At 51.2% G+C, this 23,287-nt stretch overlaps 11 protein-coding genes across 11 annotated transcripts; 4 read left to right on the forward strand and 7 right to left on the reverse strand.

Annotated features, from left to right (window-relative positions):
* Positions 1–362: 362 nt before the first annotated feature.
* Positions 363–1,076, reverse strand: A1O5_10016 (uncharacterized protein; the record flags this gene model as incomplete). Its single annotated transcript, XM_007750594.1, has 1 exon — positions 363–1,076. One exon carries the CDS (start codon positions 1,074–1,076, stop codon positions 363–365), a length of 714 nt encoding a protein of 237 aa, XP_007748784.1.
* Positions 1,077–1,479: 403 nt separating this feature from the next.
* Positions 1,480–2,793, forward strand: A1O5_10017 (4-hydroxyphenylpyruvate dioxygenase; the record flags this gene model as incomplete). Its single annotated transcript, XM_007750595.1, has 2 exons — positions 1,480–2,152; positions 2,204–2,793. The coding sequence occupies 2 exons, from the start codon at positions 1,480–1,482 to the stop codon at positions 2,791–2,793; spliced, it is 1,263 nt and encodes a 420-aa protein (XP_007748785.1).
* A 483-nt stretch (positions 2,794–3,276) lies between these two features.
* Positions 3,277–5,519, forward strand: A1O5_10018 (uncharacterized protein; the record flags this gene model as incomplete). Its single annotated transcript, XM_007750596.1, has 5 exons — positions 3,277–3,599; positions 3,645–3,797; positions 3,844–4,160; positions 4,212–5,098; positions 5,151–5,519. 5 exons carry the CDS (start codon positions 3,277–3,279, stop codon positions 5,517–5,519), a joined length of 2,049 nt encoding a protein of 682 aa, XP_007748786.1.
* A 740-nt stretch (positions 5,520–6,259) lies between these two features.
* On the forward strand, positions 6,260–6,607 carry A1O5_10019 (uncharacterized protein; the record flags this gene model as incomplete). Its single annotated transcript, XM_007750597.1, has 1 exon — positions 6,260–6,607. The coding sequence occupies one exon, from the start codon at positions 6,260–6,262 to the stop codon at positions 6,605–6,607; it is 348 nt and encodes a 115-aa protein (XP_007748787.1).
* Positions 6,608–7,927: 1,320 nt separating this feature from the next.
* A1O5_10020 (uncharacterized protein) lies at positions 7,928–10,391 on the reverse strand (the record flags this gene model as incomplete). Its single annotated transcript, XM_007750598.1, has 2 exons — positions 7,928–8,889; positions 8,963–10,391. 2 exons carry the CDS (start codon positions 10,389–10,391, stop codon positions 7,928–7,930), a joined length of 2,391 nt encoding a protein of 796 aa, XP_007748788.1.
* Positions 10,392–10,911: 520 nt separating this feature from the next.
* On the reverse strand, positions 10,912–11,802 carry A1O5_10021 (uncharacterized protein; the record flags this gene model as incomplete). Its single annotated transcript, XM_007750599.1, has 1 exon — positions 10,912–11,802. The coding sequence occupies one exon, from the start codon at positions 11,800–11,802 to the stop codon at positions 10,912–10,914; it is 891 nt and encodes a 296-aa protein (XP_007748789.1).
* A 947-nt stretch (positions 11,803–12,749) lies between these two features.
* Positions 12,750–13,182, forward strand: A1O5_10022 (uncharacterized protein; the record flags this gene model as incomplete). Its single annotated transcript, XM_007750600.1, has 2 exons — positions 12,750–12,886; positions 12,909–13,182. The coding sequence occupies 2 exons, from the start codon at positions 12,750–12,752 to the stop codon at positions 13,180–13,182; spliced, it is 411 nt and encodes a 136-aa protein (XP_007748790.1).
* A 1,271-nt stretch (positions 13,183–14,453) lies between these two features.
* A1O5_10023 (uncharacterized protein) lies at positions 14,454–15,020 on the reverse strand (the record flags this gene model as incomplete). Its single annotated transcript, XM_007750601.1, has 1 exon — positions 14,454–15,020. The coding sequence occupies one exon, from the start codon at positions 15,018–15,020 to the stop codon at positions 14,454–14,456; it is 567 nt and encodes a 188-aa protein (XP_007748791.1).
* A 1,361-nt stretch (positions 15,021–16,381) lies between these two features.
* Positions 16,382–16,867, reverse strand: A1O5_10024 (uncharacterized protein; the record flags this gene model as incomplete). Its single annotated transcript, XM_007750602.1, has 1 exon — positions 16,382–16,867. The coding sequence occupies one exon, from the start codon at positions 16,865–16,867 to the stop codon at positions 16,382–16,384; it is 486 nt and encodes a 161-aa protein (XP_007748792.1).
* Positions 16,868–17,846: 979 nt separating this feature from the next.
* A1O5_10025 (uncharacterized protein) lies at positions 17,847–18,641 on the reverse strand (the record flags this gene model as incomplete). Its single annotated transcript, XM_007750603.1, has 1 exon — positions 17,847–18,641. The coding sequence occupies one exon, from the start codon at positions 18,639–18,641 to the stop codon at positions 17,847–17,849; it is 795 nt and encodes a 264-aa protein (XP_007748793.1).
* A 405-nt stretch (positions 18,642–19,046) lies between these two features.
* A1O5_10026 (uncharacterized protein) lies at positions 19,047–20,102 on the reverse strand (the record flags this gene model as incomplete). The annotated part of the gene is made up of 1 exon (XM_007750604.1): positions 19,047–20,102. The coding sequence occupies one exon, from the start codon at positions 20,100–20,102 to the stop codon at positions 19,047–19,049; it is 1,056 nt and encodes a 351-aa protein (XP_007748794.1).
* Positions 20,103–23,287: the final 3,185 nt, after the last annotated feature.

Below are 23,287 nucleotides of genomic sequence, written 5' to 3' on the forward strand. Positions count from 1 at the left end.
AGGCTCTATTTGCAGTTTTCCCGATTCAGCATTGGGCAGAAGTGTGGACAGACTGTGGAACTCGGAATAATAGGTAATGGAAATGTGCCAAGGGAATCAGCACGTGCACGGACCGGGAAGCCGTCCTTGACCGACCCATATAAAATTTCATTGGAGCCTTGTGACAAGGGACCTCGTGCGCTTATCTTCGGGACATCGTAGCGGATATAACTCCACAGTCATTGTTGTTGATCCACTGTGTCTTTCCTGAGGGCGAGAGGAGCGTGCCACTAATGGTTTGTGAGTGTTATGATATTGACTGGCAATACAAATTCCTAGGAAGCATGCCTTGAGTCTGTGTTGTCTCAAGTTCTCAAGCATTATTATTTTGCAAGGCTGACATGGGGTTGGTAAAACTCCGATATCTCCTTCGTCAACGCCTCTCTCACTATTGAGCCACACAGTTTTGCGTAGGGGTTCGTCTTCACTGCTAGCTGCCGTGCCGTTTCATTTCCATAGCGGCCTCCCAAGCCAAGCTCCCGACTTGCAGCTTCCTCGAGCTCCTGAATCGATAAGTCTCTAAGATGTGGTAGCGCTGCTAACAGCTTTCGGTTATCCTCAGACTTGCTCGCCAGCAGCAGTAGATAGCCTTTGTGCGTATGTGCTGATGCCAGAACCCTTGCATCAAGGTCAGAAAGCATTACATCTGGTCCAGTTGGAGTCGTGAGTGAAATGGCCTGGGCAAGGTCTTGAAAGATTTCAACCACAGTACATGGGTTCCTAGGGAGATCCTCGTCCCTGATGAGCATTCGTCGAGCTTGCGCCCTGTTGTTCCACGCAGACGCATAGGAAGGTTCATTTGCGATGATTTCGCTTAACTGAGAGATTGAATGCTCGATATCAACGGGTTGGGGCTGCTCCAAATTGACTGATTGCAGCGCAAGGCGTTCCTGCTCCCGAAGTCTCCTTAACCTATTTGGCACCTGATCATCGAGCCATCTGTTTTCGACTTGCGTCGCGCTTGTGAGTGACAATTCTGGATCGAATAATGCCGATAAGACATTGGTATCATTCGCGCTCAATTTCGCGGTTTCCATTCTCAGAGGGTGTTTGGAGGCAGGAAGCTGGTTGCCCAAAGGATGATCGTTGATTAACTCGGTTGCAAGGAGTTGTTTTGGTGCAGTCAGGGAAAGACAACCTGGCATAGTATGATGAGAACCAGGTATGATATTTTCAAGTTGAAATAGAGCTTTCCGACTCTCACAGCTCAGTCCCCAGTGTTTGTTGAGGCAATATTCGCTTATTGCCGGAATACGCCCCCGGGAGTGCCTGGGTGCCTTCCGTCCCCACAGCCACGGAAGCATTGCTCTGTGGGCATAAGAGCAACGCGATATCATCTCAACGCTGGCTGATACTGGATGCCAACTCGTTCGTGCATATTGCAGGCTCTTCTTCGTCTTTACAACCTTTACATTCTGTTGGACAGACGCCATATTGAAAATGGCACCTATTGCTCTGGACCCGACACCAATCCCAACCCACGAATTGGGACAGAAGACAATACATGGCAACATGGTCCCGCCAGAGTCATTGCCCAAAACTCCCAAGAAGATTGCCAGTTATCGAGGGTATGACCATGTTGCGTGGTGGGTAGGAAATGCCAAGCAGGCGGCGGCATTTTATGTCTCTCAAATGGGCTTTCAGAGGATCGCATACCGTGGGCTAGAAACTGGTTCGAGGGTGGTTGCTTCTCACGTCGTTCGTAACGGAGGCGTCATCTTCGTGCTTAGTTCACCACTGCATGGGCCTGATCCAAAGGTCCCGTGGCTCTCAGACAAAGACCGAGCTCTGTTAAAAGAGATGCACGATCATCTCAGCACCCATGGAGATGCAGTCCGGGATGTTGCATTTGAGGTTGACGATGTTACTGCGGTATACAACGCGGCTGTTGCAAAAGGCGCACATCCTGTTGAAGCACCCAAAAGCACATGCGATGACTTTGGAACAGCCAAGATGGCCTCGATCAGAACGTACGGCGACACTATTCATACTCTCATTGAGCGCCAAAAGTACTCTGGGGCCTTTTTGCCGGGATATCGAACGGTGACAGATCTGGAGAGGACTGCTACTTACCTTCCCTCGGTCGACTTGGCCGTCATCGACCATTGCGTGGGTGAGTTGAACTTTCTGATTGCGTGGGAAGCTCTTGTTCTGACTTCTCCAGGGAACCAGGACTGGGATGAAATGGAGGCCGCTTGCGAGTATTATGAAAGAACGCTCGGCTTTCATAGATTCTGGTCTGTCGATGACAAGGACATCTGTACCGACTATTCTGCGTTGAAATCGACAGTGATGGCCAGTCCCGACGAGAAGATCAAAATGCCAATCAACGAGCCGGCAAAAGGCCTTCGAAAATCGCAAATAGAAGAGTATGTCGACTTTTATAATGGGGCTGGCGTTCAACATATTGCACTGAGGACCGAGGACATTATCACAACGGTAACCAACCTAAAAGAGAGGGGAATCGAGTTCATCAGTGTTCCGGACACTTACTATGAAAGCATGGCGAAAAGGCTCGAAAGCGCGGGCATGAAGCTGAACGAAGACTTTGCTGCTTTGAAGAAGCTCGGCATTCTTATCGACTTCGACGAGGGTGGCTACCTGCTCCAGCTCTTTACCAAGCACCTAATGGACAGGCCCACGGTGTTCATCGAAATCATTCAGAGAAATAACTTCGCTGGATTCGGGGCTGGTAATTTCAAAGCCCTGTTTGAGGCGATCGAGAGGGAGCAGATGGCGCGTGGCAATCTGTAGCTATCACCTAAAAGTAACATCGTTGCAAAACTTTGCTGGTGTAACTGTTCATTGCCGGTTATACCAAAAGAGGATCAAATACTTGGTACAGGCAGCTCGTAGAATTTGTGGGTTGAGTGCGCCGTCATCGAATTGCCGCATTAAACATCGCCGGAAGCAAGACACTTCAAATCACGGTGTGTCTTTCTTGAAGTCACCTGCCTTCTGCTCGATCATTTCGCCGTTTTCGCAAGATACATTATTATGCGTTGAAATGGAAGCGCGAGATGAGAGAATGAAGTTCGACGGGCCCAAGTAGAGCAACACTGAGCCGAAATCGGAACCGAAAACAGAGTCTCGAACAATGCGGAAACACTTCCGACTTCGTGGCCTCGACGGTGATTCGGCACCATCGGTGAGCAGCTTCATTATCTTATCTTCTCCAAGCATGTATGTGCTGTTCTCATCGACTTCGGACAGGTAGGTCCGTGGCAAGGACAGGGCATGAGCCAGATCAGTCCGGTGCAGGGTCGTGTTCGACAAGCTTGCGATCCGTGTAGACGCAAGAAAGTGAGATGCCCTGGAGAGCAACCGAACTGCAGTTTCTGCACCCGCCTCCACCAACAATGCAGCTACACGCGCAATAGCGAGGTGCGCGGGTATCGCATTGAGAAGGAAAGACCGAATGGACGACCAAATGTGCGACTGTTCCCAGAAAATTCCGACGATGGGAGTGGCTCACGAAGCAAGCAGGAAGAGAGCAATCTCGATCGACACCGGATGCAGAGATTGGAGGCAAGAGTCGATCAGATCGTGGATGCTGTCAAGTCTGTGGCCTCTTGAAAAACTTCAACCAGGAGCTGATGTCTCAGCACGCTCGTTGAGCTGCAATCAGGACAATCGTCGGCCGGACTTCACGGGGCTTCGACACCGCTGCTCAGCGCCCCTTCGAATCCGCCACGAGGAGAAGTTAATACCGATGGAGATATTCAGCACGGAGTCTCGGGCTTTGACCCTTCACAGAGGTTTTGTCTCTCAGCTATTGATTAATTCTAAAGCTGACTCTTATAGACCCGACCCTCCGCCTGAGGTGCTCCAGACGTTGGTCCAGCTTTACATTGACCGAATCGCAGACCAGCCTCTGCCCCTGTTTGAGATCCAAAGTCTGCCGCTTAGTGTGCAAAAGTTTTCAACAGGGCTTCTGAGGAGCTTCCTTGCGGTGACTGTCAGATATTCGGACAGTGACTTCTTCAGAGGCGCCCGATCTCGCGCCGTAGAATTTTACAAGAATTCTGCTTCGGAGATATTGTTTGCTCAAGCCGCTGAGCCAGCCGCCGATGTTGACGCTCTCCAGGCCTTTTGTCTGCTCTGTCTCAGCGAGATCGCAGGTTTGTTAAGATCTTTTCAGAATTGTGCAGAGCTAACGGAGAGTATAATAGACGGGAAAACGACAAGGGCCTGGATGGCTCTGGGCGTTGCTGTGCGAATGGCTGTATGCTCAAATGTGATGTGCAGGACAACAAAAAGCATCTCTTCAAACCCTGAGCTCTCCCGATGCTGTTGGAGCTTGTTCATTCTTGATCGAATGCATGGGAGCAGCTTTCGGGGTTTACCAATCATTTCCACCGAAGAAATCCTACCTGAAATGCCTCCTTCGGCGAAATGGCCTACGTTAGCCTTTTCGCATAGGCCGGCGGACTATGAAGCTATAGAGGAGAAGGACGCTGGTATCAACGCTTACGCTTTACAGTTGTTGTCAATATGGGGTCGCTTGATGGGTTATCTGAAGACCATCAGACAAGGCAGTCTTGAAGACGCGTGGACCGCCAACTCGGTATATCAACAGATCAAGTCCGAAATGTCTCGATTCGAAACTGTACTTCCAGAAGTCCATCGATTCAAGAATAACCGATTTCATGAGAGGACGCCTGCAGAGCTAGAACAGCAACGTGGATACTGGGCGCCCTGGGTTTTCACGCAGTGTATCTACCATACAATACACTGCACCCTTAACCACCCTTTTCTCCACATTGCTAGGATTCCCGGTCGATCAAGACTGCGCTCTCCGTCGTTCCTTCAACATGCAACAGATCAGGCGGTGTTGCACTCCGCTTGGGTCGTCCTTGTCCTAAGATTGTGCGAGGAAAGAAACTTTACGATCTTCGATCCCTTTATTGGTCACTTGGCTTCGATGATCGCAACTGCACAGTTCTTCTTGCAATTCTCGAAGGATCAATCCTTGGCAACGAAGGCATCTAGAGACTTTGACATGCTCGGAAGCTATGTTGAGAAAATGGCGAACACTCACAGTCATCTACAGCACACTGTAAGTTTTAATGTATCACTTGCTTTTACCCTTTGACCCTCATCCTTTGCAGGTTTCGAAGCTTGCCAGACTTGCACAGTTCGCCGCATCACAAGTTGACACCCGCTCGACTAACCCACCAAAGGTCGAGACTGCACTGTTGTGGAATCTGCTCGATTATGCCGTGTCTTCGTCGCCTGTTGTCGACAGCGGTGACTCATCTGACAATGTAGAATTGAACGTGAACACTCAATTTCTATCGCCCATTAACCCAGACGCACCGTTGCCACGAACAACCTTACAAAGCTCGCAAGAGATCAGCCTGTCTGAGGCGAACTTATGGGATGACGCAACCTTTGAATTCGACATGGATATTTCGAATCTACCAGATGTGTCCGCGTTGATGACACAAAATGAAGGCTGGACTGGCGGCCATTTGTGATATCTGGATGGAATTTGGCGTATCGCTTCTGGGAACCTTAAAAAGGCACAAAGCGACGGCTATGAACACTGAGGACAGACCAATATGTTTTTGTGTGTTTTATGGGACCAGCAAGCCAAGGACTGAAACATTCTTTGAAAGGGATCAAATTCTTTGTCTCTGAGGTAAGCGCAAATACCGACGAGGCTGAACAGTCTCGGCGACTGTCACAAGGCTGCGCTAGACTTGGACCGGGCCCGAGGTTTATCCGTCCTTGCGATTCTGTCCACCCCCTTGAGGACAACCCAACAATTTCGAAGGACCTCCACGCTGGCAGTTACAAGCTACTTCCGCGTTCAGACAAAAGACCGAGTCTTTTCCTGCTACTCGCAGTCTCTTTCGACCTCCAGTTGGCCCTGTTCTCGCTTCTCAACCAAGCGCCCCCCTTCCTAGTGTTCGACTTATCGCAAGACCCTCAAGATGCCCAGTATGTGGCTCACGGATATGCAAAGTATGCCCTCCCTGATTCTGTCCTTCCCAATTGTGCAGAATGAGGCTGACCATTTGTAGAGGTTGGGGTGGCATTCTGCTCAGGAGGTAAATGCATGAGCTGAATTCCTGGAGAATGAGGCACTAATTAGTAAAAGGTGGAATGTTCTTGTTCGGAGGTGTCCTCATGTTCTTCGATCGCTCGATGTATGTGCTGTCCATGAGAGAAACTGAGATGACATGCTAACTTCTTTGCAGGCTAGCGATGGGAAATGTTTGTCTGCCAACGCTCTCTCAATCCGTGTATGCTGATCGACCTCCAGATCCTCTTCCTAATCGGCCTCACTCTCATCATCGGAATCCAAAAAACATTTGTCTTCTTCGCCAGACGTCAAAAACTAAAAGGCACTGCTGCCTTTATGGCAGGAATACTTCTCATATTGATCCGGTGGCCACTGACTGGATTTCTGGTTGAACTTTACGGGATATTCGTCCTCTTTGGCGACTTCTTTGCTACCATAGCATCGTTCGCTGGCAACATCCCTGTCGTGGGTCCATACATCCAGATGGCTCTCCAGAAAATCTCGAGCGGTCGCCGGAATGCAGAGTTGCCGGTGTGAAAATTGAGACGCATCTTGAAAGATTTCTATATCCACTTCCAGAACCTGGATTTGGCCCCTATGAGATATGCTCTGGGAAAGACTGATCAACATGGACCCGAGAGCGGTCTTGTGTTAGCCGGGTGGGCCACAGAATGTCAATCGCCGGGTTCATGCAATTATGTTCATCGAAAGAATCGAGATCCACGGTATGCCTCCCTGCGTAAACTGTACATCCACCCACTCGTCGATAGTCTTGCCCGCTTCTCACACCGTGAGCAGAGAGAATTGTCTATAGGAGAACAGTCGCATCTGTTTAGCAGATTTAGCCGCCCGCTGTCGAAATGGACATGGTCAGAGTCTAAGGTCAGCCTCATGAGGGAGGCATCCAGCTGAAAAGCAAACATCTTTCCAGACCCCTGAGTGGAAGATATCCTGCACAGCACGACCAGGCAATCTTACCCAACACAACACAACCTGTCCCCACGAAACTCTCGTCAAAGCTGCATTCAGGGCGAAGCGCAAGGGATCGCAAGAATTCCTGACTACCCACACGGCAGGGCACGTCACTTGTTTCACCAGTTTGTGGGTCTCCATGCATTAGCTAACGCCCCCTTTCCGGCGGCGTTGAGTGTCGGGAATCGACTCCCAAACGAAAAAGCGGTGACGAGACTCGAGAATCTGACTATGGATACTCCGTACGTTGATGTCTGAGGCAAGCGAAGCCAACGACGAGGAGCATGAGGCGGTGTATGTATGTATGGAATGTGGAGAAATCTTCTATGTAATCTTCTACAGAAAAAGAGAGATTCGGAGTATCAAAGTGCTGGAGCCAAAGCTATGCATATACATGTATGTAGCTAGCTAGCTAGCTAGCCCGTTGACCGCCTGGTACATGTGTAACCTAACTCGATGACTGATGAGCAAGTGGCCTCCCACAACCACAATCCTCGTGTATCCCTCCCGCGCGTGACCACGGGAATGTCCTGTAAGTCCTCGGGGGCAACTTGCACTATTGTATATATGTACGCATGTAACCCACGTAAGTACTTTGGAATCCAGACACCGCCCAGGTAGGTATGTACTGAGTAAGCCAGATGGATCTCGTCTGAAAAAAGTGCTGTGCCGTGCTGTGCTGTGTTGGATGGACCAAAACACAAAGAAAGGACAGAAGAAAGGATAAAAGACACGGTATCAAAACACCGCACCGCACCGTCCTGCACCGCATCATCATCAACACCACAGCGCTCCGCTCCCTTGATCATTCGTCGTTGCTCAACGCTTATCTTACCTGCCTAACTAGGTCTGTGATATATAGATAAATACTCCGTAGTCCTGGACTCATAAACCCTGCGAAAACCCCCCGGCGGAATCAATACTTCCCGCACCACCACCACCGCCTCCCCCAGGCCATCCGACAAAAGCGCCCAAGCCGTGGGCGTTGACATCGGGCGCCGTGGCCAACAGGTCGTATCCCATGCCCATGCTCCACAGCATGTCGTCTTCGGTCTGCCAGCCACCAAAGGTGCCCGCGGAGGTGGAGGTGGGTTGGGAGTGCGGGGAGAGGGCGTAGGGGTCGAAATTGGCACCGCCGCCACCACCACCGTTGGGGTGTTGCTGTTGTTGTGTAGGAGTGAACGGGGTCGGAGACGTCGTGGTGTGTTGCGGCGGGAGCAGCGAGGGCGTGTTCGTTTGCGACGACGAGGCATACAGATCCGCTTGTTGCGGGTACGATTGGCCCTGGACCTGGCCTGGATGCTGTGGATAGGGCGTCTCCCTCCCACCGTTCTGTCGGCTTCCCAGAGCTGCCGCGGCGTCGAGAGATGCGTATCCCGGGGTGCCGTTTTCCACCCCGAGACCCTTCCCAAGCTGGCCGTTGTTGCCCACCAGGTTGCGCCTCAACAATCTCTCGAACCCGTCGGCCATCGCGTACAGAATATGCCCTTTCCCGGCCTGGCAGCTCCGGAATAACTCAATTACTTTCTCGATGAGCGGTTTCGTCTTGGCCTCCGCGTCTATACTCACGCCTATGCCTGTCCATCGACTCGACATCTTTATCAAAAAGACCACAGCGAAGGCGATGACGGTGTGCAAGTAGAGGGGTACTCCGACCATGGAGTCCCGAATGGAGGGCTCTTCAAGGACGATGATCAGGATTTGGTGCGCCGAGGAGATTGCGTGGGATGCGAGCGGCCGGAGAGACGTGGGGAGTGTTGATGTGGAGGAGATGGTGAAGAGGGAGCGGCCACGCAGGGCGAGAGAATTGAGCATCATCGACGCAAAGTTGTAATGGAGTTCGACGCCTATAAGAGACCAAAGGAATGGGTTAGATACAGCATTTTACATAGGTAGCATAGTGGGGGGGGAAGCACTCACCGACAGCAGGATAATCTCCCACATGCGCATCCCTGTTCAATGCATGGCGGAATTGGTATCTCCAGCGATGCAGATCCTCGATAAAGCGCTGGTGGGTGAGAAGAGTGACATCGTCTCCGTCCATCAGTCTCTCGGCTTCCAAACCAAAGTGGTTGTACGCTTTACTTAAGATAATGAATAGTGTGACCTGTGACAAAACCCTTCGATCTGATGGAGTGCATTCAGGGGCATTCAGAAAGACATCGTATTCTTTGATGGCCTGTAGTTCTGCCGTGACCGGTGGTCGTCCGTACGCGATGCTGAAATGGTGATCCAGCACGTAAAGGAGATACCATAATCTGGCCCGCTCGAACGCGTGTTCGCGGTCACTTGCCGACTGCTTTTGCGAGTAGAGAGCTTTGAAGAATGCTTGGTGCAGGTTCAACTCGGTCGCCATACGCACGCAGTGGCCGGAGAGTTTCCAACTGAGATCCGGAAGCCAGAATGCTGCAATACATAGGGCGCGGATGTCTTCGAGGGTATGGAAGCGGTCGAAGAAAGAAGTCGCGATGAGGTCCCGGAGGTGCTTATGTGCAGAGGCGTGGATCTTCTCCTTGCCTGGGATGTGGAGCGACGTGACGGTGATCATAGCCGTAAAGAACAAGGTCGAGGACTCGCGGACAGAGAGAAGTGTGCGGGATTCATGTATGGTGGCGTCGAACAGATAGCGTGAGAGGGTGGTCTTGAACAGGCTGAACATTTCCTCGGCTTCCTCGACGCTGATAATCCCCATGGAAATTAGGTCGTTCTCCATATTCTTTTTTGAGTTGCGGCGCGCCGGGTCGCCATACTTTAGGCGGCTCCGCAGAGTGTTGAGCTGAGTGACCTCGTACAAGCTCCCCATTGGCGCGGGAGCGACTTCATGCGCATCCTCCTGGTTGGGCTCGCGCGAATTCTCCCGCGTGGTCTGCGCATTGGATTCTGCAGGAACAGGTAGTGGAGGTGGTTGCAGGTGTTGTGATGGATGGGTGCGAGAGTAAGCCTCCAACGGCGGCATCTTCAGTCGGGAGAGAATGTCTTCCACAGCTCTATCGAGCCGAACGATCGAGGGATGAGGATTTTCGCCATCATCGTCAAGACTCACTCTCATGCGCTTCGAGGTAATACAATCCAGGCCCAGGCGCTGACATCGCGAACAACCGGCGTCTCCTCGTTCCAGACTATCGCACTTCACCTTCAGTTTGCGACAGGCCAAACAGGCTCGACCTTTGCGCGAAACATGCGGCTCGGATGGCAGATGATCGGCAGACCTCTTGCGACCGTGCAGAGGCGATGAATTGGTATTATTGCCATCGACCGAGCCTGTCCATGAGGGTTGGCGAGAAATATGGCTGAGGGACGGATTTGATTCCGTCGGAGCTTGTTGGGCGTGATCTTTGGTGTCGGTCATGTTCGGTCATTGAAGCGCAGAGCGAGCGCACAGAGATTTCTTTCTCTAAAGGGAAAAGAAATGGAGGATATCAGAGCGTAGGAGTTGAAGACGGTATGAATAAGTCGAGTGCCGGTCATGGGTTCATTTGATGGGCGCGCCATGGGGAAATGAAGAAAGCGGACAGCTGCAAAAAGTTCCGACGGAGACAAATGCGCGAATCGAATCCCCGCTTCGCCTGTGCAGTTTCCTGCTTCCCGCCCTCCGCCTTCCGCTTGGCAGTACCGCCTCCCCACGCCTAGGTGGCCCCCCCAAGCCCCCCTTGGCCCCCCTTCCCCCCCAACTACTCTCGATAACAAATAGGAACAACCTCGTCTACAACTAGCCGCCATCTAATTCAACCACAGCCTCCTTCTCAACGTCGATTCTTTGTTCCTCTCCTTGCCCGACCGACCCACGTGACTATGACCAGTTCTTCACCTTGGCCATCCGGTGATTGATTGCAGCTATGGATATCTAGCTGGGCTATATGTGATGTTGGTCAGGATCTTGTCTGGATTGTCCACATCGTGATCGAGATGTCGCTTCTTCCCCTCAGCATCTTCTCAATACGCTGTCTGAATATTGCCTCGTTTCTGGAATCCCACACTGCCTTAATCCTTTCCAGGTCGATGCCAACTTGTCCAGCGTCTTCAAGCGCGAAGAAGTCCGGTTTGCTGTCCAGTATGGCGGCATAGCGCTCTGCTTGAAGGATGTACAAGGCACAGACATTCTTTTTGACCATTGCGGCCAAGGCCTCCATCTGCACATAAGCCTTGTTCAGTTGGGCGAACCGGCGAGCTGGCTCGTTAGATGCTTGGTTGCACAACGTGCCCATGTCGGGAGGGCCGCAGACCATTCTCTGAAATCTCCCCGCAATACCTGGGCGACTCTTGAACTCGAACCAGCCGTCCCTCTCGGCCTTGACTTGCTCTAACAGTTTCTGCGCTGCTTTATCATGCTCCAGCCATCTGGTGGAGAGGTGTTGGACTAATTTTGCATCAATTGAATGGCAGCCTTTGTGGAGCAGACTGAAGGTAGTCCAGATCCGGACATGGGCTTCGATCCATTTCTGCAGCTCCGAGATCACGACTACAATTTCTCTCGAGAGCATGCGGCACGTCCGGAGGTTACAAGCAGTCATGTCCAACTCCCCTGGCTCCTGCGGCGGCGGCGGCGGCGTCGTCGTCATCGTCGCTGGTCGCGCAGTACAGGTAAATTTCGGCTTCAGCTCTGGTTTTGGGACAACCTCATAGAATCCGCTGGCTATGGGTCGTTCTAAAATCCTCTCGAGATAGGGGCGCCAAAAGTTCGAGAGGCTAGTCCTCATGTCCATCATGGTTGCGTCTTCTTCCGAATCTGCGACTTCTTCTGGAATCACGGGCAATGGCATTGGCATCTGCTGACGCCTCATCCGATCTTTGATATTTGGTTCCCCCGTCGAGCTCAGTGTCTTGCGCCCTCGGATTGAGGCTGCAACAGAATCGAGATGCCTCTTATTGAACGGATGAGATATAAGCGAGTGCGATATGAGGTGAGATTCGGTAGGTGACTGCACGCTCCTCTGTTGCTTGATCTAGGAGCGGTTGAACCCAAATCTAGCGCAAGTCGAGACTGACTTCGATATGCTGGACGTGCAGAAATTTAAAAGACCTCATAGAACGAGAGACAAGAGGGTGTACGCAAGGCTCGGACGTAAGAAGGAAAGTACGAGAGATATCTCATTCGAATGCTAGTTAAGGATAGCCGCAGAAACGAGAGAACATGAACAACGATGCGTGCATCAAAATCGTCCACGCGGTATGAAAAAGGTTAGGTCGGGAGAGAGACAAGACACGAGGTGTTTACTGAAGTCCGACGGCTCCTTCCCTCAGCTCTCTCTCTCTCTCTCTTCATGCATGAACCTTTCCTTCCCTCCCCCATATCAAACATGGCACAAAAAAGCGAACCACACAGAGATAGATCCGCCTCCGAGAGTCCAACGATAGGCTTGGGGAGCGCCTAAGAACCGAATAGATACACCTAGGGCGCTCAACACTTCAGTGGAGGCGCCCGAGATATTAACAGACACAGAACGGACAGATAATAATGTAAATAGACGAAGAAACAGCCTCTCCGCAAGAGAACTACATCGGCCGTGACATGGGTGGCGCTAACCCAGGTTGACAGCAAAGCGCGAAAATACGAGAAGGCATCATGCCACTTCATCCCAGACCACGCGAACAGAAAAAGCAGGACACATTTGATCGGCATGACAGATATTCCTAGACGTTGATCTCAAACATTACCTTAAAAAACACCCTGCCAACCACACTTTTATCATTGCTCGACTCGGGAATAATGCGATATCGCGAGAAGAACACCTATTTCGTCCACGGAACCGGCTATCCGCAAGACAAACTCTGCCTGGGCAACCTGGTCTTGCGAGATTATGCCAATCCAACCAGAGTCCGAAACTACACTCATCCCAATCTATCGTGAGTTAACATGATCGAACAGGCCGGAAGAATGTGAAGAAATAATCCTAATCCGCATGAGAAGTGACGAATGTCGTCGAAACCATGCAGATATCATTCCGCTTCCAAAAACAACGAGGGTCCAGGTCAATGAAGGATTCAATATCTCCATCGGAGCCGACTTTGTCGATATTGTCACTCTCAAATTCCCTTGGAATTCAACACGCACGCGGCTGATTAGTACGCCGAGCGGGCAGAAGATTGAGCTGAAGAAGTACCACTCTATTCACCAGACCTTACTCCCCAAGCTAGACTAACCCATGTTCGCAGTTCAGAGTCGTTCTTTCATCACGAGGTATTGAAGAATGATGAAGCGCGTAAAACCCTCGCCATGTGGGTCTCGGCCGCACACAGCGACCGGATGAACATCTTCAGACGCAAGCCGCGCATCTAGCTGCTAACAGGCCTGTACCTCTTCCGAGACGCAACCTGCAGCGAGATTGAGAATGCATCGGCCGGTGCCGAAGCAGCGCTCAGCTCTGCCCTTGTGGCTGCTGCTGATAGACCCCCGGTCGGCCCTGAGGTGGACATCAGTGTAGTAAAGCGAATAGAGACCGAAGTGCCACTGGCTGGCGATCTTGTGTGGGCTACTCAGTGGACGCTGCTGAATCTCGAGGGCGTCTAGTATCGGAGTGGCATTGAGGACAGCGACAGTCAGGGATGGATGGTGCCGTTGTCGGGCGATGAGATTGTATATCTTTCTATACGTGAGAGGGTGCTTAATCAAGACGACGGCCAGAAATAGCTGGAGGCGGAGATGTCGCAAGATCTTGGCGTGCAACCGGAAGACGTATATGATCAGCTGCTGGAAAAGGTAATATGCGACATGGAAGAGAGTGTAACTGAACAGGAGGCGAAGGATACAGACCCGGTGTATCAAGCACGAAAGAAAGAATTATTGTATGCTCGGCAGAGAGCTTATAAGGACTTTAAACTGGTATGTAAGGAATTTCCACCCGGCTCGAAGGAACGGGGAGAGACTCACAAAGCGTTAAATGAGGCGGATGAAGCTGTCAGAGAGTTCGAATCCGACTTGTAGTGTTGAAGTATAGGCGTTCGCTGATAATCCTAATAAAGAAGCTTTTGGAGATATACAGATTCGTGTCGGTAACAACGAGCATGCACTCATCCTTGCGTTCCTCACTTATCGTGTTCCAACGCTGCACGAAAAAAACGCCATTTCGTTCTTGAATGTGGGAAAAGAAATGTGCGGTGATATATCCATCACATACCGGGCCTTGGCCCCCTTTTCGAGCATGTCCCGACCACCCTGTCCAAGATGAACCTATTCCAACCGCTTATTACGTTGCCTGCAACATCGTGATTCCTGAGACACTGACGAGAGCATCAACTCATGCATCAACTCATGCATCCTCGAGAACTCTCGCAGTTGTTTATTTTGCTCCTTGCCTCTACCAGTAACTCTCATAGTGATCATGGTAAGCGGTGGCGGCAAATCGAGGTTGGAAGCCTTAGAAGGTCGTAAAGAGATGCTTGTACATGTGACAATGTGGTACACACCTGTCGTTTATGGTATGTAGGCAGCCGCAGCTTCTCTAGATAGAGAATACAATTCATTTACAAGGTCTTCGTTCCACTCTGGACATGTGGCGTAGTCGGCCGCGATTTCGAGTGCCTTGATAATCTTCGCCGCGAAACGCTCATTGTTGGCCACAACGCCAATCATCCTCTCTTCTCTACCGCTGAAAAACACTTTGCATGCCTTGAGCTTGCGGTTGATGTCTGACAAGATTGTCTCCTCTTCGAGCCCCAGGGCAATAACGGTCTTCGTTTGGAAAAAGTAGACTGAAAGAAGCAAGACCTCCGGCTTATCGACCCCGTCCCAGAGCGAGTCCTCCATGTATGACTCCAGCTCCTGCATTTCGTCCATCGCGTGCATTCTTTGCGCATGCTTCTCCTTCCAGTCCGCGAGCTGGCTGGCAAGCCGAATGAGAAGGTTACAATCATGGAGCACTTCCGCCGTGCATGAGGCCTCTTCTGACCCAGGCAGAGACGGATGCTCAGCAGACTTTTTCTCCAGAGCTTCGCGAGCTATCTTGAGCAGATTCTTAATCACTCTGTCGGGAACCTCCATCAGGGGGAGCGGGTATAAGTGTCGGGTGACCTAACTCGAGAGTGAGCCAAAAGTTCATGTCAATATAGAATCCTACCTACCAAGTCGATGCAAAGCAAAGAATGTCGTCAAACAAAGCGACCCAGATGTGGGATATGGGTATAAGAGTAGTCGCCGCTGCAGTCAAGTCCCCACAAAAAGATGCTGGGTTGACTGACGCGTGGGCCGTGAGGGTTGCACTTTGACCTGTCAGAAGAGCGTATGGTCGCGTAAGCGGGATCGATACTTATGATAATGGTTCAAGGAAGTTGATGAGATGAGGTCGAAGAAGAAAAACTCCGAGCAAGCAGTGGAAGAATAGGTACAGAGAATGAAGTCACCCTTATTGGTTGTCAGTGACACCTTGTGTTCAGAGGATGGCATTCTTCATGTGATATGTTTGCTCCCCCGGGGATGTTGTTAATATTGTTGTTCTCGTTGTATCCGTGCAGCGCTCAAGGTTGGAGCCTGCCTCACCACCACCTGGGAGATTCAGGATCCGGAAGTTGTAGTGACATGCACAGTCCTGGTGACTTGATGATGCCTCTTCTGATCAGCTGCGAATGCATGTCGACCGAGTGGCTTTTCTCAGAGCGGCCAGTTGGGCAAGACGACGGGCTTCCTCTCGAAGACTTCTACATTTTCCCTCGATATTTGCGATCCAGCCAGCAGCTTCCTCATGTCTGTGAAGATCCTCAAGGGTCTCGCCGCATCGCTCATGGTAGAGTCTGGCCAACTCATGGAAGATTCCCTCTGGAAGTTCTCCCCGTTTTCTTTTGTAATCGTGCCTGAGCGCACCAATTAAGCCCTGCGCTCACAGATCCCCAATCATTCAGCCGTATGGAAAACATTCGCAATATCTGACTCGGTTTGCTGCTCGAGGTTGGCCAGGTATATTGTTTGCGCCAGGTTATTAGATATCATAGTGTAAGCGACGAGATGGCAGTTGAACTTAGTCATGTCCCATGCTGCAAGGTGAAGAGTCCCCATGGCGGCACCAACGTCGACAGGAATGGTGGTAGTGGCATCGTGGGTATGCTAGGACAACCTCTTCGTCTTGGTTGACAAAAATATCCTCTAAGACGTCCTCATATGCCCGGGAACTTCTGATCGTTCTGCGATCATGAGGTTCCATACGTTCCACACAGGACTTGGTCAATAATGTCCATTGTTTGGCGAAGATGTCCTTCCTTGAGACTGTCGCGTTAGAATATGCCTGATTGGAATATGGAAGAAGCAAACGAAGACAAAACAGACCTACAGAATAGGGGACTCCATGACAGGTCCTAGTAGTGATTCGATGGCGGCAAAAAGGTTTGGCTCTCGTCTTCGAGGCTGGGGAGTCAACAGCCAAGAGGCAGCCTCTTTATAATCGCGTCTTTCAGTCCATCAAGCGTGTCCACCATTTCAAAGCCAAATTTGTTGCACACAATCTGCACATTCCCCCTCTTCCAGTATCCCTCTGGACAGACAACGATAGCCTTGCCAGGAGCGCGTGCACAAACCCCCAACTCAAGCAAACTAATGGGCGCTTGTGTGGCGGGGTGGAAGTAGAAAACGACAATGTCAGCCTGGTCCTGCTTTTCCAGCTCCCATTCCACCTGCTCGCGGTATGGTGCAAAGTTGATGTCCTCTCGCCACGAACTGTCCCAATCAGCGCGATACGGATTATAAATCGTGATGGGTGTGCCGAGGAGAGAGGTGGAGAGGGTTTCGCGCCAGTCGGTCGTGTCGACTTTGCTGGTGGTGCCAGCGAGGAAGACGGATTTCACGCCTTGCGGAATCTCATTTGAAGGCGCGAAGATGACCTGGCTCCGTGCTGGGGCCATATTTAGGGACGAAAAGGTCTCCCTGGTGGTTATTTATGGGAGGAAAGTACGGAAGAGAGGGTAGATGACATGAGCTCCAGGCATGAGGCTAGAAGGCCGCTTGCCGAGGCTGAGCTGGAGTACTCAGTACTGGGTATCCCCACAAGCCCCCATTGCCCTGCCCCCACCAAGAAATATCACAGCCTTGGGCCTACCTAGAGCAGAGCAGAAGTCCAATGCCCGACAATTACTGCGTGTCGTTGGATCTCATGGTACGAGGCCAGTCTCGGATTCTAGAGCCATTTTAAAGAGTAGAAAACATGACTACGATTATTGAACATCTTCATGATACTGGGTACTGAAAGGCCACTTTGCCGAAATCCTCGCCCATCCGCATCACGGCAACGCCTGGCTCACTCTTCTCTCACACTTGTTGCCTCTCTATATACCCGCCTGTCTTGCTTATTCAACGGTCGGTGATAAGTAAAGTCCGGGAATTGATTGACATCGACGGAGGAGAGGAGGTTGTCCAGGGCTGGCCCAGAGCCCATCTGCTGCTTGAATTAATCCAATCGTCTTCTGTTCAGACGAAGACCTGCTGCAAGGAGGCATTCTTCGGGGCCGTAGCGATGCACTCGTGCTGAAGAATAATCCATTGAGCAAGGCCACGGTCCCACGCCAGTGCTACATAAGGCTGGTGCAGAGTCAGCGCTGAAACCATCGTGTCGCCTTTTGTCTTGGCTGCCCGCTTCTCCATGGATCTCTTTTCCAATAATCTCTTTCCCGGACATTCACATTGAGGTGTATGACATTTCAGCCCGCAACACAAGCAAAGGACAGCTTCACTTGTTCTGCTTGTGAGGCATTCAACAAACTTGGAGCCTCTGGAGCTGTGACAGTTGGGCTTTCACACTGTCTGAGGCGGAAGCGGACTACGTACTTGGCGGATGAGCTTTTGCCTCACTTGACCACATACATGCCCTGCAGTGTGCGCTTCATTTCACAGTTCAACATGCAGGCTAAGATCTGGTAGGTCCAAGTGAGGATGCTCCTTGTGGATCTCACGACGCAGCACCTCGCATATTGGCTCCCGATTACCTTCCCCTGTTCCAGCTTGGTCATCACCATTCTCTTTTTTGATCTCCCTCAAAGCAACCGAGAGCTCAAGTGACATGTTTTCCAGCATCCGGTTGAATGTCTCCCATCCCCTCACAGTCATAGCTTCTTCACTCTTGAGTTGCCGCATCTCAGGTGTCCAGAATCGCATCCGAGTTCTGGTCAGCTGTGGAAAGTCGTCTTTGAGCATTTTTTGAACACCCTTCATCATACGGTCCAGGCTTTGCCTCGTCGCGAGCAGGACGATGTAGAGATTCATGGCCATCAAGACCTTCCAGAGCTTCGGAAGCGGACCAGGATCTTCAGCTTCAGAGAGCAGGCCTAGCTGCATTTTCTCACTGTGGACTTCGGAACATTTGAACCAGTCAAAGACCAACCAGGGAGCCTCCTGCCATGCGCCTGAGCAAGTTCGGAGTTCTTCTCGGAATCTCTTGTACATTCGTCTAAACTTGTCGTCAAATCGTCGGTTGTCGGTCTCCATCGATCTGCTGTGGTTAATGGATAGCGCTAACTGGGCGCCAGCGTCCTTCAACTCCCTCCGAGCTTTTTCCCAAGGGTCTGTAGTGGCAGGCAGATCATCCACACCTGCATTGCCCGATTCTTCAGACTTTGCTCTGCTGGCAGAAGGGCCGTAAAGTTGGGCACCCAAGAACTCCTTAATCCCATTGAGCATCGCCATTTTGACAAATGTAGTGGCTGGCGGTTGTTAATCTTCTTGGATCGAGTCTACTCGATATTGTGGTGGTCCCTTTGATGAAATGCTCCTAAGACGCGTTGTTGATATCTAAGTAGACGAGTTTAGAACATATGAGGTGGGTTAGAGTCTCGTATGGCGATGGTGATCTGTTAAAGAGGGTTTTCAGGTGAATGGAGGAGGGCAGTCATAGTAGGCAGTGATAGCTGACAATGACAGTAGACAATGACAGGGGTCAGTGATGGGAGTGACTGAATCTAAGTGAATGGCAAGGTGATTAAGCTCATGCTCATAGAAGCACATTGAAGGGGTGTGGCAAGATGGTGAAAATAGGAGCCGCAGTGAATTCTTACATTTTGCTAGGCCGGCTGCACATTCAACTGTGTGATTTTACTCAGAGACGTGGAAATGCGTCTTTACCACCCTCTTGCCATCCCTATATCGATCCAGCAGCTCGTTCGCCTTGTCCACGTCCAGCCCCTTGACCACCTCGTACTTACTCGGCTTTAGCTTCCCCTCCAGCAGGTACTGCGGCACCCGTTCCCAGAAGGGCCTGCACAAATCCGGCCTGGCCTGCGAACTGCCAAAGGTGTTGAGCAACTCATAGCCTTCCTTTTTCGCATGGACCTGAGACTCGTCGACCGGCCCCGTGGGGAGCAGGCGGGCGAGCTTGCCCTTCTTGGTCGAAGAGAGGGCGTTGATGGCGATGGTCTGGGTGGCCGGCGGGTTGATGGCGTCGTAGGCGTACAGAAGCTCGTCGCCGACGACGTCGCGGATCCGCTTGGTGAGTTCTTCTGGGGAGGCGTGGCGGTCAATGATATGCGTGGCGCCGTAGGACCTCAACTCGGCCTCGTCGCCGCCGACCACGACAATGCGTCCGATCCCAGCAAACGCGGCGAGTTGAACGCCGAACCTTCCGCAGCTGCTCCCTCCGCCCATGACAAGCAGCGTGGTGCCCTTATAGTCAAAGTTTGACGCGGCAGGAGTCCAGGGAGCAGGAATCGCCAGCGTCGAGGCATGAAAGAGCGCAACAAGGGGAGCAATGACGTTGGTCGGCAACGTCGCCCCGTCATCATCTGTGAATCCTTCGGGGATCTTGGCCGAGAAGTCGACGTCGAAGACAGCGTACTCTTGGAACCCGTTCTGGGCATAACTATTGTCGAAGCCAGCATGTCCGACGACGTGGTCGCCGATGGCGTATTTTGTCACATTCGGACCGAGGGCGACGACTTCGCCCACGATGTCGTTAGTGAGGATAGCGGGTAAGTTCTCGGCGATGAAGAGGCCGCGGTCGCGGGCTTTTTCGTCGTGCGGGTTCGGCCCAGCCACGGTGACACGCACGAGGACCTGTCCTAGGCCTGGTTGAGGGACTGGATGATCTGTCTTGAGGACGAGAGGCTTGCCGACCTCGGTGACGAGAAGAGCCTTTTGAGTCTTGGGAACCATGTTTAGGCTTGTTTGTCTGGTTCAGAGCACGCAATGCAAGAAATGTGGGTGAGTTTAATGGGAAATTGTCTGAGAGGAGATACTTCAAAAACCTTGGTGTTTTCAACTGAGAGCTCTCAATATGCTTCTCCTCCTCATGTATGTTGGGGGCCGACCCAGCAGCTCTTAAATACCTTTCAAGCCTCCTGCCATCAGCGGAAACGATACGCACATTGGTCACCGTCGTTGCTCCGTTCGATGTCCGTTCCATCAGACCACAACTCGTAAAACAAGGCTGGCATAGGAGTCATGCTTCGTCTCCACTAATCGAAGTCGCGATCTTCGACTGCTTAATAATTGGAAAATCGGACGAAGAGGAACAGCTTCCCCGGGTCAAAAGGCCAATCTGGGGCCAGGTTGGAATAAGCGCGGCCTTAAGACGCCCGTACCTTATGAGCGGGATGACCGGGCTTTCCGAATGCCGACTCTCTTGGGTGCGGTGGAAAGGTACCGTCGGTAACAAAGAGCATGTGGAAGTGGACCAGATTACTCGCGAACGAAAAAGCTACCTAGCTAATTACTCTACAGTTCGGTTTTATTTCCTGCATGGCACAGTTCGTTTATTTCACGAAAGCTATTCTTGATTGAAAGCGCACAGATACTTTACCTGAAAATCCATTTTCGTTACGAAGAATTGGATGCTAAGCTACAAAAAAAAACCACATTGTGTCTACACTATATTCCTAGCGCCTAGTAATTTATATGAGAAATAAAACTAGCACATAGGGCTAGGATAATGGTCAGAAACCTTCCTTTCTCACGAAAACGCGAGTTCAGCACGCCATAGAGATCACATTCAACGCGTAAAGTGCTTCGTCGTAGACGTGAGAGATGATCAGTAATAAGCGTAATGGGTGGCCACCTGGGCAGTTATAGGCTCGTGAGGCGTGATGGATGGCCAGTTATAGGCGTAGAGAATGCCGACCTAGGTGGAGAGGGCGCCTATCCAGGTGATAAATTTACTTGTACCGAGTACAAGCACAACCACTAAAATCCTAGCGCCTTGGCTGAAATACGCTCCCTCGAAATATTCATTCTCAAAACGGTATTTAACGCCATTGGCAAGCAAAGAAAAATGTTTGGCGATCCCTCCTACAGGGTGACCAAAGGCCGCTTTAACCTGAGCGGTGACTGATCCACCAGCTGAGCCTCGTGACACCAGCCTCGTCAAATACTTCCTAAGCAACATGTGGATTTACAAGGAGGGGCCGATGCTAGCCCCAAAGGATTAGGTTACTCACATTGCGGAGTACTTGTATCAGATACTTGTGGGCGCCCACAGCAGAGCCAGGGGTTGTGCAGAGGGAGTGCGCTACAGCCAATGGCCACTGGCCAGCGGCAAGGCGCACTCACTGCCTTGATTCCGGTCCGCAAACGCAAGCTTGGGCTCAACCAGCCCCTAGGTCTCTCTAGCCCGTGCTGTCCTGCTACAGGAGCCAGCTAAGCACTTGATCTTGCCGAACGTTGGTAGGTCTTGTTACAAGGCAAAGACAGCCTGGTGGTAACAGGCATATGTGCCGCACTGGAAGGGTCGGTGCCTACATAGTGCGCTTATCTCCCTTTCAAGGATAAACGACCTGTCTTTGACGATAGTGCTGTTGTCTATGCCTGGCCCAGCACGGGTGGAAGATTCGAACTACAACATCCGAGTGCATTTGAACTCGACGTCCTTGGCATACATGGTCATTTTACAGAGTGCAATAAGCCTGCCGATTCTGTGGAGGAAGATGCTTTCGTCTAAAGGCTCCGGAGTCCCGGTGGAGTTTTTTTTTCTTCCGAGTATGAGGATGGTGAAAGACATGGTGAGCTTCTCAATAACGAAATTCATACCCGGATCGGATGGCCCGAAGACGACGAGCATAAAGGCGGTGTATGGGTATTGAAGGTGACCAAGAGCGAGACTTTTCAAAAGAAGACAGGGAGAATCGGGTTTTAGACGACAATGCAAGATCGATGCTGGGTTATTCAAATGTGCGGAGGAACCTTCTTCTACAGACATCCTACTGATGAGCACCTGGTTGCTTGCGATGGATCCCACGCCTGATTCGAGGGAACTTTAATACAGCCGAGCCTGCCTCCAGATCAACCAACTTTTCAAGACTACCTCTAAAATGGGCCCTAATGTTAAATCACTACAACCTCCACCAAACAGCTATCGTAACTGGCCAAATTCCTCCTCCGTCCGTCATCGTTGACGTATTCCACATCTCACAAACCCAAGGGGTTCATCTGGGACATTCATTTTCCATTAATGTATCACATCACGGGTGGAAGCCTATGGCGAAAACGGCCGGTATTCTTGTACATGCACACCAGAGCTGTCGCTTTGGCACATGGGGGCAAGGGCAGGTGACAAGAAGTTGAAGGTAATTGTACACATTAGGACGAGATAGAGCCTTCAAGGTAAACACGATGCCCACAAAAACGCCGATGACGATAATACACCTACAATAACAGCTTTCTTGACAACAGATTAATGCAGCCAGCCCCCGCAGCCAAAATTCTGCGATTTCAACCAACCCATGATATCCCAAACCCTCTCTCCTGAGGCTCCCAATCTGTCCTCCCTCTGGGAGATCCGCGAGGGCCGTACAGCTTTGAATGTTGCTCGGCTTGTTGTAACTTCCTTTTTGGATGGGTTTGCAGACGATGAGCACGTACGATTTCCGTCTAAAGACGAACTAACAACAAGTCCGCTTGTGTCACTACAAAGCAGTTCAAGTCATTAATTTCGCAATGCTTTTTTTTTTTTTTTTTTTTTGGCAACAGCGAGATTGGAGAAATTAAGAGGGGGAACTGTACATACGTGTCAACACATGAAAATTTTCCACGAGATCTGTTCCTTAGGAATCGGGGGATTTGGCCCCTACGCCGCCGTGACATCGTAGCTATACACAACACAAGCAGATTTGATATTGCCCGGAGAGCCTTTACAGCCACTCAGCACCTGGTTCAACATGGAAGTGCATGTGGGCGTGTCAATTGTCGCCACCCGCCACAGTTTGTGCGTTTCCAGCTCACGGTGAATTTCAGCAGGCCATCAACTCCCTCAGCTTGGTATGGAAGCTCAACGTATGGTTATTATTGGAGACGACCGTGCCAGCGACTTTGGTATCATTACAGAAAGTGTCGATCAACTGGGATGC

Source organism: Cladophialophora psammophila (genome assembly GCF_000585535.1).
Source record: "Cladophialophora psammophila CBS 110553 chromosome Unknown aczJe-supercont1.18, whole genome shotgun sequence".
In the NCBI taxonomy this organism is placed as follows: domain Eukaryota; kingdom Fungi; phylum Ascomycota; class Eurotiomycetes; order Chaetothyriales; family Herpotrichiellaceae; genus Cladophialophora; species Cladophialophora psammophila.